This window comes from Bos indicus x Bos taurus, chromosome 3 (genome assembly GCF_003369695.1).
Source record: "Bos indicus x Bos taurus breed Angus x Brahman F1 hybrid chromosome 3, Bos_hybrid_MaternalHap_v2.0, whole genome shotgun sequence".
Lineage (NCBI taxonomy): Eukaryota > Metazoa > Chordata > Mammalia > Artiodactyla > Bovidae > Bos > Bos indicus x Bos taurus.
In genome coordinates this window covers 41,440,530-41,455,416 of record NC_040078.1, presented here as the reverse complement: position 1 = coordinate 41,455,416, position 14,887 = coordinate 41,440,530, and the positions used below count along the sequence as shown (strand labels likewise).

The following is a 14,887-nucleotide window of genomic DNA, read 5'->3' as shown; positions in this document are numbered from 1 at the left end:
GAGTTCAATCAGCATGATATGATCAAGGCAGGGACAGATAATCAAAATAAAATTGTAGAAATCTTGGGGTTAAGATAGGTGTTGGGATTTCAGTAATTACTCTTTTGATAATTGAAATAGGTAGATGGTTACAAAACTAGCTAGATAACTATACATGAGATTAGATAGATTGATATGATATAGAGACAATTAGATATATAGCTATATAGATTTTTAAAAATTTTACTACTGTGATGACTAATTTTAGGTGTCAGCTTGACTAGGCCATGGGGTATACCTGTATTTCACCAAACATTACTTTGGGTCTTCCTGTGAGGGTGTTTGTGGATGAGACTAAGAATCGAATTGGTAGACTAAGTAAAGCAGACTGCTTTCCCGGATGTAGATGGGTCTTTTCCAGTCAGTTGAGGTCTTAAATAAAACAACAACAACAGCAACAAAAATGAATAAGAGAAAATTCCTTCTCCCTAAATGCCTTTGAGTTGGGACATGAACTTTTTTTCTTCCCTTTGGAATCAAACTCAGTTCAGTCACTCAATGCTGTCCAACTCTTTGTGACCCCATGGACTGCAGCACGTCAGGCGTCCCTGTCCATCACCAACTCCCAGAGCTTGCACAAACTCATGTCCAACGAGTCCGTGATGCCATCCAACCATCTCATCCTCTGTTGTCCCATTCTCCTCCTGCCTTCAATCTTTCCGAGCATCAAGATGTTTTCCAATGATTCAGTTCTTCACATCAGGTAGCCAAAGTACTGCAGTTTCAGCTTCAGCATCAGTCCTTCCAATGAATATCCATGACCGGTTTCCTCTGGGATTGACTGATGTGGTCTCCTTGCAGTCCAAGGGACATTTAAGAGTCTTCTCCAACACCGTAGTTCAAAAGCATCAGTTCTTTGGCACTCAGCTTTCTTTATGGTCCAACTCTCACATCCATATGATTACTGGAAAAACAATAACTTTGACTATATATACATTTGTCAGCAAAGTAATGTCTCTGCTTTTTAATATGCTATCTAGGTTTGTCATAACTTTTCTTCCAAGGAGGAATCATCTTTTATTTCATGGCTGCAGTCACAATTTGCAGTGATTTTGGAGCCCACGAAAATGAAGTTTGTCATTGTTTCCATTTTTTCCCCATCTGTCTGCCATGAAGTGATGAGACCAGATGCCAAGATTTTAGTTATTTGAATGTTGAGTTTTTAAGCCAGCTTTTTCACTCTCCTCTTTTATCCTCATCAAGAGGTTCTTTAGTTCCCCTTCACTTTCTGCCATAAGGTGGGGTCATCTGCATATCTGAGGTTATTGATATTTCTCCTGGCAATCTTGATCCCAACTTATGCTTCATCCAGCCGGGCATTTTGCATGATGTATTCTGCATAGAAGTTAAATAAGCAGGGTGACAATATAGAGCCTTGATATACGCCTTTCCCAGTTTGGAGCCAATCCATTGTTCCATGTCTGGTTCTAACTGTTGCTTCCTGACCTGCATACAGATTTCTCAGGAGGCAGGCCAGGTGGTCTAGGATTTCCATCTCTTAAAGAATTTTCCACAGTTTGTTGTAATCCACATGGTCAAAGGCTTTGGCATAGTCAATAAAGCAGAAGTAGATGTTTTTCTGGAATTCTCTTGCTTTTTCAGTGATCTAACAGATGTTGGCAATTTGATTTCTAGTTCCTCTGCCTTTTCTAAATTCAGCTCAGACATCTGGATGTCCATAGTTCCTGTACTGTTGAAGCCTAGCTTGGAGAATTTTGAGCATAATTTTGCTAGTGTGTGAGATGAGTGTACTTGTGTGGTAGTTTGAACAATTCTTTGGCAATGCCTTTCTTTGGGTTTGGAATGAAAACTGACTTTTTCCTGTCCTGTGGCCACTGCTGAGTTTTCCAGATTTGCTGGCATATTGAGTGCAGCACTTGCACAGCATCATCTTTTAGGATTAGAAATAGCTCAGCTGGAATTCCATCACCTCCACTAGCTTTGTTTGTAGTGATGCTTACTAAGGTCCACTTGACTTCATATTCAGGATGTCTGGTGCTAGGTGAGTAATCATACCACCGTGGTTATCTCGGTCATGAAGATCTTTTTTGTATAGTCCTTCTGTGTATTCTTGCCACCTCTTCTTAATATCTACTGCTTCTGTTACATGTATACTGTTTCTGTCCTTTATTGTGCTCATCTTTGCATGAAATGTTCCCTTGGTATCTCTAATTTTCTTGAAGAGATCTCTAGTCTTTCCCATTCTATTGTTTTCATATTTCTTTGTATCGATCACTTAGGAAGGCTTGCTTATCTCTCCTTGCTATTTTTGGGAACTCTGTATTCAGATGGGTGTATCTTTCCTATTCTTCTTGTCTTTCACTTCTCTTCTTGTCTCAGCTATTTGTAAGGCCTCCTTGGACAACCATTTTGCCTTTTTGCATTTCTTTCTCTTGGAGATGGTTTTGATCATAGACTCCTGTACAATGTTATGAACCTCCATCCACATCTCTTCAGGCCCTCTATCTGTCAGATCTAATCCCTTGTCTCTATTTGTCATTTCTACTGTATGATCATAAGGGATTACAATTGTCAGGTATGGAGCTGAATGAACTCTGTGTGAATTTTGGAGCTTAATTCCTTGTCGGTTGCTTCATTTACAAATATTTTCTCCTGTTCTGTGGGTTGTCTTTTTGTTTTGTTTATAGTTTTCTTTGCTTTGCAAAGGAATGTTTTGGTTACATGATCCCATCAGAAAATTCAGGGTAATCTTCCCATCTGAAGACTCTTTATTTAGTCAAATACGCAAATTCCCTTTAGTTATGTAAAGTAACATATTCACAAGATCTGTAGATTGGGATATGAACATTATTGGGAGGACCTTATTCTGTCTACTACAGTTCACGTTTCTTTTTTTTTTTTTCTTACTATATTTAGCAACCTAAAGAACCATAGCTCATTATTGGAAAATATCATTCTAAGTCATAACTCAATAAAAATTTGTTATTTTCAATTAAAAATAGTATAATTACATGGATACTATATTACTACCAAATAGACTGAGCTATTTGTCTAAAAACATATAGACACAAGCTAGCCAACCATCTATCGGTTATGCTAGAGGCAATTTTTGCCGTTATGAAAAATTAAAATAGATGGCCTTTATATTTCATATAAATCTAGAAGTACATTTAGTTTTGAATGTTGTTTGATAAAGACAGTAGAAACATAGTCATTCACTCTATTTTTCATTAAATATTCAAAAGCTAATGAAAAGGAATGATACAAAATAAATGTTAAATATGTTGTAATGCTTGGGATATGACATGAGCTTATGTGTTTTTACATTTCGTGTGTGTGTGTCACTGTATGTCCCCAACTGGATTGTTATAGCTTTCTTAGTGATATAACTTTGATTTTTAAGAGTAAAGTAGAAGAAATATAGATTATATTCTTAATTTTCATAACCTGAGTGTCTGTAAGCAGAAGGAAGGAGGATGAATGGGTGATGATATACATTTAGAAGAAATAAATATTCCCCATTTTAGGATGACCTACCAATAGTCAAGGCTATGGTTTTTCCAGTAGTCCATGTATGGATGTGAGAGTTGGACTGTGAAGAAGGCTGAGCACAGAAGAACTGATGCTTTTAAACTGTGGTGTTGGAGAAGACTCTTGAGAGTCCCTTGGACTGCAAGGAGATCAACCAGTCCATTCTAAAGGAGATCAGTTCTGGGTGTTCTTTGGAAAGAACGATGCTAAAGCTGAAACTCCAGTACTTTGGCCACCTCATGCAAAGAGTTGACTCATTGGAAAAGACTGATGCTGGGAGGGATTGGGGGCAGGAGGAGAAGGGGAGGACAGAGGGTGAGATGGCTGGATGGGATCACCGACTCGATGGATGTGAGTCTGAGTGAACTCTGGGAGTTGGTAATGGACAGGGAGGCTTGGTGTGCGGCAGTTCATGGGGTCACAAAGAGCTGGACACGACTGAGTGACTGAACTGAACTGAACTAAAGGATAGGGATATAGGACAGGAAATTAATCAAAAAATTAAAAAGATAATAATCTTGCAGCATTCTTCAATATAAATAACCTGGTATTAGTTCCAAGCCCTTAAAAAACAAGGTTCTTAAAATTAATCTTACTTCCCTACCCTTAAGATATTATCTAATGAGCACATGGATAAAGAACACAGATTTGAGTCATTTAACCTAGGACTTTAAGGTTTTTGCTTCATTTCTTCATTTGCTCATTCAGTAAATGTTGACAAATTCCATATCTGAACAGGCACTGTGCTAGTTGATAGATAGGAAAGGATAAAATCATGACCACAAATGACACAGAGCCTGTCCTCAGCTACATTATAATTTAGTAGGGAAAACACATTATGGTAAATACCCAGTTGTTTTTTTTTTTTTTAATTTGTTTGTTGTTTTAAAGAAAGTGGTAAGTATAATAAGGGTGATTGGAGAGAGTGTTTTACAAGTCTAGGAAGAGGAGAAATCCAATTTATTCTGTGTTCACTGAACACCTATTCTGTGTCAAACACAGTGCCAGCGGCTGTAGATGCAAAGATAAATAAAACATGATTCTTTTCTTATAAGAGTTCTTAGTTTATCAGGATTACCTCCTCCTGGGGTGCAGAGAGTGTCAGGAAAGGATTTCTGGAAGAAGTGACATTTTAAGTTGCATCTTAAAATGTAGGTAAATTTTGACAAGGGGAAGAAGGATAGAGCTTTCCAGGGAGAGGCAAAAGCAAGAACATAGCAGTGTCTGTGATCCCTTTTTCTGGTATTATTTTTATTCTTCTGAAAGCTTGGTATGAGAATGACAGGAGGCATAACTTTGTGATATATGCTTTACAACACCTTGTTTTTATTTATTTATTTTTTTTTTTAAATTTTATTTTGTTTTTAAACTTTACAAAATTGTATTAGTTTTGCCAAATATTGAAATGAATCTGCCACAGGTATACACGTGTTCTGCATCCTGAACCTTTTAAAGAGCAAAAGATAAGTGTTTTTAGAAAACTATATTCTTTTGAAAACATTTTTGAGTATTTTTATTAATATTAGCACCATTTATATTATTGGCACTGTTGATCAAATTGCTCTTACTTTATTTCTGTATCTTGGAAACCACCCCCCCCCCTTTCTCAAGAATGGCTTTCAGTCTAAGTAACATGTGTTTTAAACGTCACCGCAGTACGGTTTGCAGGTGTTTTTGAAATACTATATTTCTTAAATAATAGTTGGTCATGGATAGGGTCTATCTAGATATTATATGATTGCTCTCATCTATTTTTACCCTTTGTATGAAATAATCAATTCTTGAATCACTTAGGTGGACTTTTATTTGGATGTGCAAATCAGGAGAAATGTTATTGTGTCTAATTTAGGGTCAAGTCTTTATAAGGAGTTTATAGTAAAGTCTCTATTGAGAAAAGCAAGGGAACCAATATAAACAGAGGAAGTGGAAGACAATCCAAGAGAAAAGAAAATTATGTTTATAGAAGTGGTCATTTCTCCATTACTGCTGTGGTCTGAATGTTTCTCTCTCCCTAAATTCATGAGATGATATCCTAATGCCCAAAGTGATGATATAAAGAAACGGGGCCATTAGGAGGTGACTAGGTCAGGAGTGCAGCCTTCAGGTCTCTCAAAATTTGTGATCTTACAAGCTAGACTCTACAAAAAAAATCTAATTTTTAATGAGTGGTCACACGTTATTAAATAGAATATCTTAGTCTGTTTGGACTACTATAACAAAATAACCCAGACTGGGCGTCTTGTAAACAGATACTTACTTTTCACAATTCTGAAGGCCGGAAGTTCAAGATCAATGTTACAGCTGATCAGTTGAGTTCCTTCTTCCAGGTCCCAGACTTCTTACATTCTCACATGGTTGAAAGAGTGAACTATCTCCCTGTGGCCTCTTGTATAATAACTTTAATCTCATTCATGAGGACTCCATGTTAATGATCTCATCACCTCCCAAATGCCCCATTTTCATATCATCACCTTGGGATTAGGCTTCAATTTATGACTTGTGGGAAGGGGAGGGGGCACAGGCATACAGACCATAGCATGGAGCTATTCTAGAATTTAACAAAGAAGTCTCAAGAATATGTAGATTTTTTGTCTAGTAATGCGGACAGGGAGGCCTGGAGTGCTGCAATTCATGGGGTTGCAAAGAGTCAGACACGACTGAGTGACTGAACTGAACTGAATGCAAAAAATGCCATTGATAATTTGATAAGATATGCATTGAACATGCAGATTGTTTTGGGCAGTGTAGTCATTTTGATAATATTGATTCTTTAAATCCAAGAACATGATATATCTTTCCATCTGCTTATGTCATCTTCAATTTCTTTCATCAGGGTCTTATAGTTTTCAGAGTACAGGTCTTTCGCCACCTTGTGTATTAGTTGCTCAGTCGTGTCCAACTTTTTGCGACCCCATGGACTGGAGCCCACCAGGAGTCCATGGGATTCTCCAGGCAAGAACACTGGAGTGGGTTGCCATTTCCTTAGGTAGGTTTATTCCTCGGTATTTTATTCTTTTTGATATGACAGTGAATAGGATTGTTTCCTTGTTAGTGTATAGAAATGCAAGAGATATTTTTTTATTAATTTTGTATCCTACAGCTTTACCAAATTCATTGATGAGCTCTAATAGCATTCTGTGTATAGCGTCATATTTGTATGAAGACACAGTTCAGTTCAGTTGCTCACTCATGTCCGACTCTTTGCGACCCCATGAACCATAGCACGCCAGGCCTCCCTGTCCATCACCAACTCCTAGAGTCCTCCCAAACCCATGTCCATCGAGTCCATGATGCCATCCAACCATCTCATCCTCTGTTGTCCCCTTCTCCTCCTGCCCTCAATCTTTCCCAGCATCAGGGTCTTTTCCAATGAGTCAGCTCTTCACATCAGGTGGCCAAAGTATTGGAGTTTCAGCTTCAAAATCAGTCCTACCAATGAATACCCAGGACTGATCTCCTTTAGCATGGACTGGTTACATCTCCTTGCAATCCAAGGCACTCTCAAAGAGTCTTCTCCAACACCGTAGTTCAAAAGCATCAATTCTTCGGTGCTCAGCTTTCTTTATAGTCCAACTGTCACATCCCTACACTAGAAAAACTGTAGCCTAGACTAGTCGGACCTTTGTTGACAAAGTAATGTCTCTGCTTTTTAATATGCTGTCTAGGCTGGTCATAACTTTCCTTCCAAGGAGTAAGTGTCTTTTAATTTCATGGCAACAATCAGCATATGCAGTGATTTTGGAGCCCAGGAAACACAAAAAAACCTCAAATAGCCAAAGGAACCTTGAGAAAGACAAATGGAACTGGAGGAATCAGGCTCCCTGACTTCAGACTATACTGTAAAGCTACAGTAAAAAAAAAAAAAAAAGTATGATACTGGCACAAAGACAAACATATAAATCAATGTAACAGGACGGAAAGCCCATACCTGAACTCATACACCTATGATCAATTAATCTATGACAAAGGAGACAGGATATACAATGGAGACAAGACAGTCTCTTCAATAAGTAGCACTGGGAAAAACTAGAGAGCTATGTGTAAATAAACAAAATTAGAACATTCTCTAACACCATACACAAATGTTAAACTCAAAATGGATTAAAGACCTAAATGTAAGACCAGATACTATAAAACTCTTAGAGGAAAACATAGGAAGAATGCACTTTGCCATAAATCACAGCATATATCTTTTTGGATCCACCCCTTAGGTAATGGAAATAAAAATAAATAGAGTCTTATTAAACTTAAGATCTTTTCCACAGCAAAGGAAACCATAAGTGAAACAAAAGACAACCTACAGAATAGGAGAAAATATTTGCAAATGAAGTGACCAACAAGGGCTTAAGCTCCAAAATATACAAACAGCTTATGCAGGTCAATATCATAAAAACAAACGACCCAATCCAAAAAAAGGCAGAAGATCTAAATAGACATTTTTTTTCCAAAGAAGACATACAGAGATGGCCAAGAAGCACATGTAAAGGTGCTCAACATTCTTAAGTATTAGAGAAATAAAAATTAAAAATACAATGGAGTATCACTTCACAGAGGTCAGAATGGTCATCATCAAAATGTCTGCAAACAGCAAATGCTGGAATGGGTATGGAAAAAAGGGAACCCTCTTATTCTCTTGGTGACAATGTAAATTGGTATAGCCAGTATGGAGAAAAAAAAACAAAACAAAGCCACCATATGATTCAGCTATCCCACTCCTGGGCATATATCCAGAGAAAGCTATAATTTAAAAAGAAACATGCACTCCAAAGTTCATTGCAGAATTATTTATAATATCCGAGACATGGAAGTAACCTAAAATGTCCATCAAAGAGGAATGTATAAAAAATGTGGTACATATATACAATGGAATATTACTCAGCCATTAAAAAGACTGAAATATTGCCATTTGATACAATATAGATGGACCTAGGGATTGTGATATACTGAGTGAAATTAGAAAAAGTAAATATCATATGATATCAGCTACATGTGAAATCTAAAACAAATGATACAAATGAGCTGATATATAGAACATATACACAACACTGTAAATCAACTATACTCCTAGGTAAATTAAAAGAACATGTCAGCTTCTCATTTTTACAGGTGAGAGCACTGAGATCAAAGCTTCACAAAGTTATATATGTGTGTATATTTATTATATTATATATATGTAACTGAAATAGGAAATGGCAACCCACTTCAGTGTTATTGCCTGGAAAATTACATGAGTTACAGTCCACGGGGTCACAAAGGGTAGAACACAACTTAGTGACCAAGCATGAGCACATATGTAATAAACACACACATATATACATAAGAATGGCAAAGTTGGGATGAAAAATGAGGGTCTTGTCTGGAATCCTGACCCCTTTGCTTCTCACTCTGGTGCTGCTTTCCATCCCAACAGAGAATGGGTCATCACAATACTTATTTTCTAAAGAGAACTGTTAGAAAATTACAGAGGGCATACACACTGAGGAAACCAGAAGGGAAAGAGACACGTGTACCCCAATGTTCATCGCAGCACTGTTTATAATAGCCAGGACATGGAAGCAACCTAGATGTCCATCAGCAGATGAATGGATAAGAAAGCTGTGGTACATATACACAATGGAGTATTACTCAGCCATTAAAAAGAATACATTTGAATCAGTTCTAATGAGGTGGATGAAACTGGAGCCTATTATACAGAGTGGAGTAAGCCAGAAGGAAAAACATCAATACAGTATACTAACGCATATATATGGAATTTAGAAAGATGGTAACAATAACCCGGTGTACGAGACAGCAAAAAAGACACTGATGTATAGAACAGTCTTATGGACTCTGTGGGAGAGGGAGAGGGTGGGAAGATTTGGGAGAATGACATTGAAGCATGTAAAATATCATGTAAGAAACGAGTTGCCAGTCCAGGTTCGATGCACGATACTGGATGCTTGGGGCTAGTGCACTGGGACGACCCAGAGGGATGGTATGGGGAGGGAGGAGGGAGGAGGGTTCAGGATGGGGAACACATGTATACCTGTGGTGGATTCATTTTGATATTTGGCAAAACTAATACAATTATGTAAAGTTTAAAAATAAAATAAAATTTTAAAAAAATGATGAAAAAAAAAGAATTTTCAAAGAAAAATAAAGGCGAGCAGTACCATTTTAACCTTGTCAAGTTACTGAAAGAGTAAGAAAGAATATTTACATTTCAAAATAAACGTTTAATTGTGTTAAGAAGGGTGTTATAGAATGGGAGTAAGGAAGTCATTTACTTTTTCAAAACATAGATGGACTGTATTGAACTTTTCACTTTTTTACCATACCAGAGTTTATTGGTGTGTAATTACAGGTCCCTGCCAGATTCTATCGATTAGTATTTTCTGTTCTAATATGAGTTGATCCTGTTGTATAGAGGATGTGTCTGGCAAACAGGAGTTACAGGAGAAGATAGATTTTTAAGTCACCTTTAAAAGATGACTTTTAAAGCAAATTGATACTGATCTCAATTTATTTCTCTTGCTGTTTTTGCTGTTATCATTTTCATTTAAAAGCTACAAAAACATGAACTTTAACTAGATTTATATACTGAAGCCACCCCTAGCCAATTTAGGTCTTTGATAATTTTCTTTAGCAATACCAAAATACAAAGGCACTTTTACGTAGGCACATAACATCTTATGTTATGAAGATATAACAATATAATTATTGAAATTCTCTTACTTCCTATCATGTTTATATGGCTTAACACAACTGTTTTATTTAAAGCAAGAGTTCTAATGGGCCAAGTTGTTTTGGAGAGGAAAAACAGTTTGTGTTGAGGATTATTGCTGAATCATTGTTTCATTTTATGTCTGTGGTGTCAGCAAGTACCATGGTAATAAGTTCTTTAAAATATTTCTAGGTAAGGACATAGTGAATGCTTTCTCAGTCTAAGCATACTAGGGCATTTTGCAATATATTTATCACACAAGTATGACTGCTTTAAAGTATTAACAGTCACTGCAATGTGTGGCTATGCCTATGTCACCTCTTTTTAACTGCTCCCCAAGTGTCTGAACCTGGTATAAATGTTCTGTTTGAAATCTGCACAGTCACGTTTATAGCTCTTTCTTTATAATTCAGCATTGCAGAGAAGAGAAATTCATGGTTCTGTTTCAAGGGATTACTGTTTTGTTATGATGTTCAAATAATGGTCTGCTAAAGATATTCTTGTAAAAGAAAAAGAGGTTCACTCTCCTACTATCAAGGTCATTACTAAACTCTGTGCCTTCAGTTTAAAAGCACAGAGATGCCATCTAGCAGCCGCCCTCAGGAATTTCCTACACAGAAATAGTCCTTTCTCTGCAATAATTGAATTCTTACAAGCTTCAGGTTTTTCTTTATTTATTGAATGAATGATGATTTGGCACATTGCCTGTAGTTCAGATACTCCATTACAAGCAAAATTATTTGATAGCTCTTAAAATAAGCAAAGTGATACACCCTTGAGTTTTTCTGAATGGAACTGGAACGTTGTTAATAAGATTTTAATTAAGAAAACATGATTCTCATGATTTTTTTGAGAGGAAATAGATAATGTCTATATAAAATACAAATAATTGATTAGTATTGAATTGCATTCCTTTACTGAAAGAAAATACTAATCTTACCAATTTTCTGGTATATTAAATGAGAGAAAAGAAAGTAAATGCATGCTGAAAGTAAGTTCATCCGATGATAATAAATGTTTTTTTTAATTTAAATATAAAATTGATTTTCAAGTAATTTATCTTACCATAAGATGGCGATATCTAAGCACTTTATAAAGTCATATATGATCTGTAAGTTTCAATCTCAGGAAGAATGATTATAAACATAAATATATCTTCTATGAAATGGAATTGGTACTATTGTTAGAAGGCCTTTTTTTCCAGACAAATTAATATATAATAAGCATGCTCTAAAATTTAGTTCTCTAATATTTGTTATATGTGATAATATTTTACCTAAAAAAAGTCTATTCCATTTTAATAGCTCTCCTATTTTGCCAATTTGTGTGTATTCATGCATGATTTATATATAGTATAAATGAAAAATGTAATAATAGAGAAGAATACTTAAATGGATTTATTTGAAAATATGATTTTGAAATATATCAGCCCTGACATGTTAAAATATTAAAAAATTAGCTATTTAGAATTTTTCTATGTTTAAGTTTCATCACTTAATTATTACTTATTTGTCCACAAACTGGTCTTGTGTGCTATTGTATTATTAGAATTTAATTTCAATTTTACCAAACAATTTACATTATGGATGCTTATTTTATTATCTAAAATATATAGTTAGTAAAAAAATAACATTTGATATAATTTCTATTTCATAACCTAATTGACAATCATTCTGAGAATTCAGTGGTACCATTTGTGATTTTGGGGAGGAGAGATGATATAGTGTGTTGATTCTTAAAAGTTTGATAAAACATAACATGTTCACTTTTTTGAAGCAAAATGTGTCTACTGTCCAAAGACTACAACATTAAAATCACTTGCTATGAACATTTTAATATTCTCTATATTGTCATATATGGTGTAGAGCAAATACCCATCTGGTGTTCTTTGCACACTGCATTGCAATATCTAGAAGCTGAAAAGGACAGTTTGAAAAGTTAATGTTTGCCTTTTCTTTTCTAGATTTCTCAGCTCTGTTGTATCAAACAGCCAGAATTAAGTCTGAAGGAAAGTTTTCTGTTGTTGAATACATGGAAATAAACTTATCAATACTAGAAGATCATGTTAACTAAAAAAGGATCATTTACTTGGAGGATTTATCTCAGTATTTATCAGAAGCTCTTCTTATATATATTTTTAATTTGGGGAAGAATGGGATACAGAAATGAAGATATTTATGCATTAAAGATATCATAAAAATCAAATGAACATGCAGTTGTTAGTAAAACTCTGCATTATGAAATCATTTTAAAGAATTACAAAGTTTACTTTAAGTCTAATGATTTTTTTAATGTAATAACTCAGTAATTAGCTTTGCTTTTTAAAAATGTATTACCAAGAATATTCCAAATGAATTATATAATAGAATGTATTCGGAGCTGTAATGAATATAAGTATGGCAAAGTAATGTGTCACCATAAATCCATAGAAAAAAATGGAAAAAAAAAGATTAAAAAATATGAAAGCAAAATCAGCACTTTGTACCTGGATGTAAAATGCTTTAAAGCTATACCTTAGTGTATAAAATATTCCATTAAGATCATTAAGACAATATACTACATGAAAATTTCACAGTGTTGATCAGCATAACCATAACTTTAAAAGAAAATTATTTTATTCTCATCAGGTCTTTAAATATGAAAAGTGTGCAGAAATAATTATATGTATGTATGACATGATTCTAAATTTTCACTATGTACTTATTTAGGCCTAGAAATATTCAGTCAACCACAATATTAGGCTATGCTTAGTTCTATTCAATTGTGAAAAGAAACAATTTCTCTGCACTACATGGTTATTTTAAAATAACTTTACTATATTCAAAAATATAACTTTGTCACATCACATCATTTTTCCTATTGTGTCAAATTATTCTTAACCAGTTAAATAAAATAGTTTTTGAAATTGTATTCCCTTACTCTTTTTACTAGATGCCTTGTATCTTATTCCAGATAATTACAGTTTTATTAGAATGCTGATGCTCTCAAATTATCTCACTTTATCCTCAACACTTTTCTTATATATTGCTGAAAATATTTCTCCATATTTCCTGACTTTTTATCAAAAGAGGTTAGCGTTCACTTTAATTGCCAGTACTGGATAATTTTCAGAGTTCAACAGCTCTGAGAGGACACATCCTTCCTATTCCACTCCTTAGTTTCAAAGGTTTCTCACTTCCTGTTTCTTAACACTGGTAATCAGAACTTTCTCAGTGCTCTCTAATTTCCTTAATGAAAAGAAAGAAACAAACACAAGCCCCTTTGCCCACTGCCTCTCAGCCATGGCAGGGAGTAGAGCTCTGCTGCTCTGCCGTGCGTGTTACCAGCAGCATCCCAAATGTTTTGGACACAAACTGCAGCACGTCTGCTACGGGAGTATTATTTACCAGAATCAGCTGGAAAACGCTTCTCTCCTTTCAACAAAGAAAAGGTTCACATCTCCTAAACATGATTACAAACTGCATTATTTTAACTGCCAACTCCTTTGCATTACCCGTCCGACTTCAGAAGAGAACGTTAAGCTCTTGGATATCAAATAAGCTAAATTCTCCGGAGAGCCGCATTGCCCGCTGCCAGTACACGTTATATTCGCTCCTGGTCCCTCCCCCCTCTCTCCAGGACTCTACCTTGAGGAGCTATTCCTCGGGTAGTTCACCTTGTATCTTCCAAGCAGTGGGATACGCCAGGCATCACAGGCTTTCTAGAAAAGCTGTCTTTAATGTTTCTTTTCTTTCTTTCCTTTTTTTTTTTTTTTTTTGCATAATTAATGCATTTTTGTCCGGTCTGTTACATATTGCACATTTATTTCAAACAAGAGTTAAAATATTGCCCGTACCTTGGAAGGATCTAATCCAGCAAGCAAAGACAGCAGCAGGAGATTGAGTAGGTTGGACGTCGCCTGCATTCTGATCTGCGTTTTTGCCCCCTCTTTACTCTTTTATGTAGGCACTCCACTCTCACTGCAGAGACCTTTCCTTCGTCAGTTGCACTTTCTGCCTGCCAGTCAGAGCAGAGTGGAGAAAGAGGCAGTGGCAGGAGCGGTAGCAGTAGCAACAGCAGCGACAGCAGTAGCGGCAGCAGCGGCAGCCGCCCTGGGGGGCGATCATTCCGCAGGCATTCTCAGAGCTGAGAGTCCGGGAGCTCTAGGGGTGGGTTGAGCTGCGGTGAGCGCTGACCGAGGTGCTGAAGCGCCTTCAAGCCTCACGCCCCAATTTACCCTCTCTCCCGGGGCTATCTAGCCAGCCCACCTCAAAAGTTTTGACCCAAGAAAAAGATAAAGGGAGCAACTGCTGAGAGAGGTGTGGAGACCTGGACAACGGATATGACATCACTACAGCTCCTGGGGGCTTGGGGAGATATTTTGCGAGGAATTTGTTACCAAACAAGGATTGACTCTCCTGTTCCAGTTCAGCATTTGCTGGCATCTTCATCTGCAGAGAAGTAGTCAGCTAGATAAAGGATTATGAAACAAATCGTCTCCTGTCATTTACAGAGGACCTGATACCATATTTAGTCCTTTAAAGAAAGTTTGCAATGCAGACTATCAATGTGTATTTTCTTCTCAAAGCACACAGTCCGTAGCTATTATATATGCATATATAATATATTTGGTTAGGAATTCATGTGTTTTTAATCTATCTAGGGCTTTTGATC

The 14,887-nt window shown here is 36.1% G+C and overlaps 1 protein-coding gene across 1 annotated transcript in view; it reads right to left on the bottom strand.

Annotated features, from left to right (window-relative positions):
• OLFM3 (olfactomedin 3) overlaps positions 1-14,579 on the bottom strand; it is a 224,304-nt gene extending 209,725 nt beyond the window's left edge. Inside the window, exon 1 of the mRNA XM_027536369.1 lies at positions 14,070-14,579. Coding sequence (XP_027392170.1) covers positions 14,070-14,138 — 69 coding nt within the window. The 5' untranslated portion in view covers positions 14,139-14,579. The remainder of the gene's footprint in view (positions 1-14,069) is intronic.
• Positions 14,580-14,887: the final 308 nt, after the last annotated feature.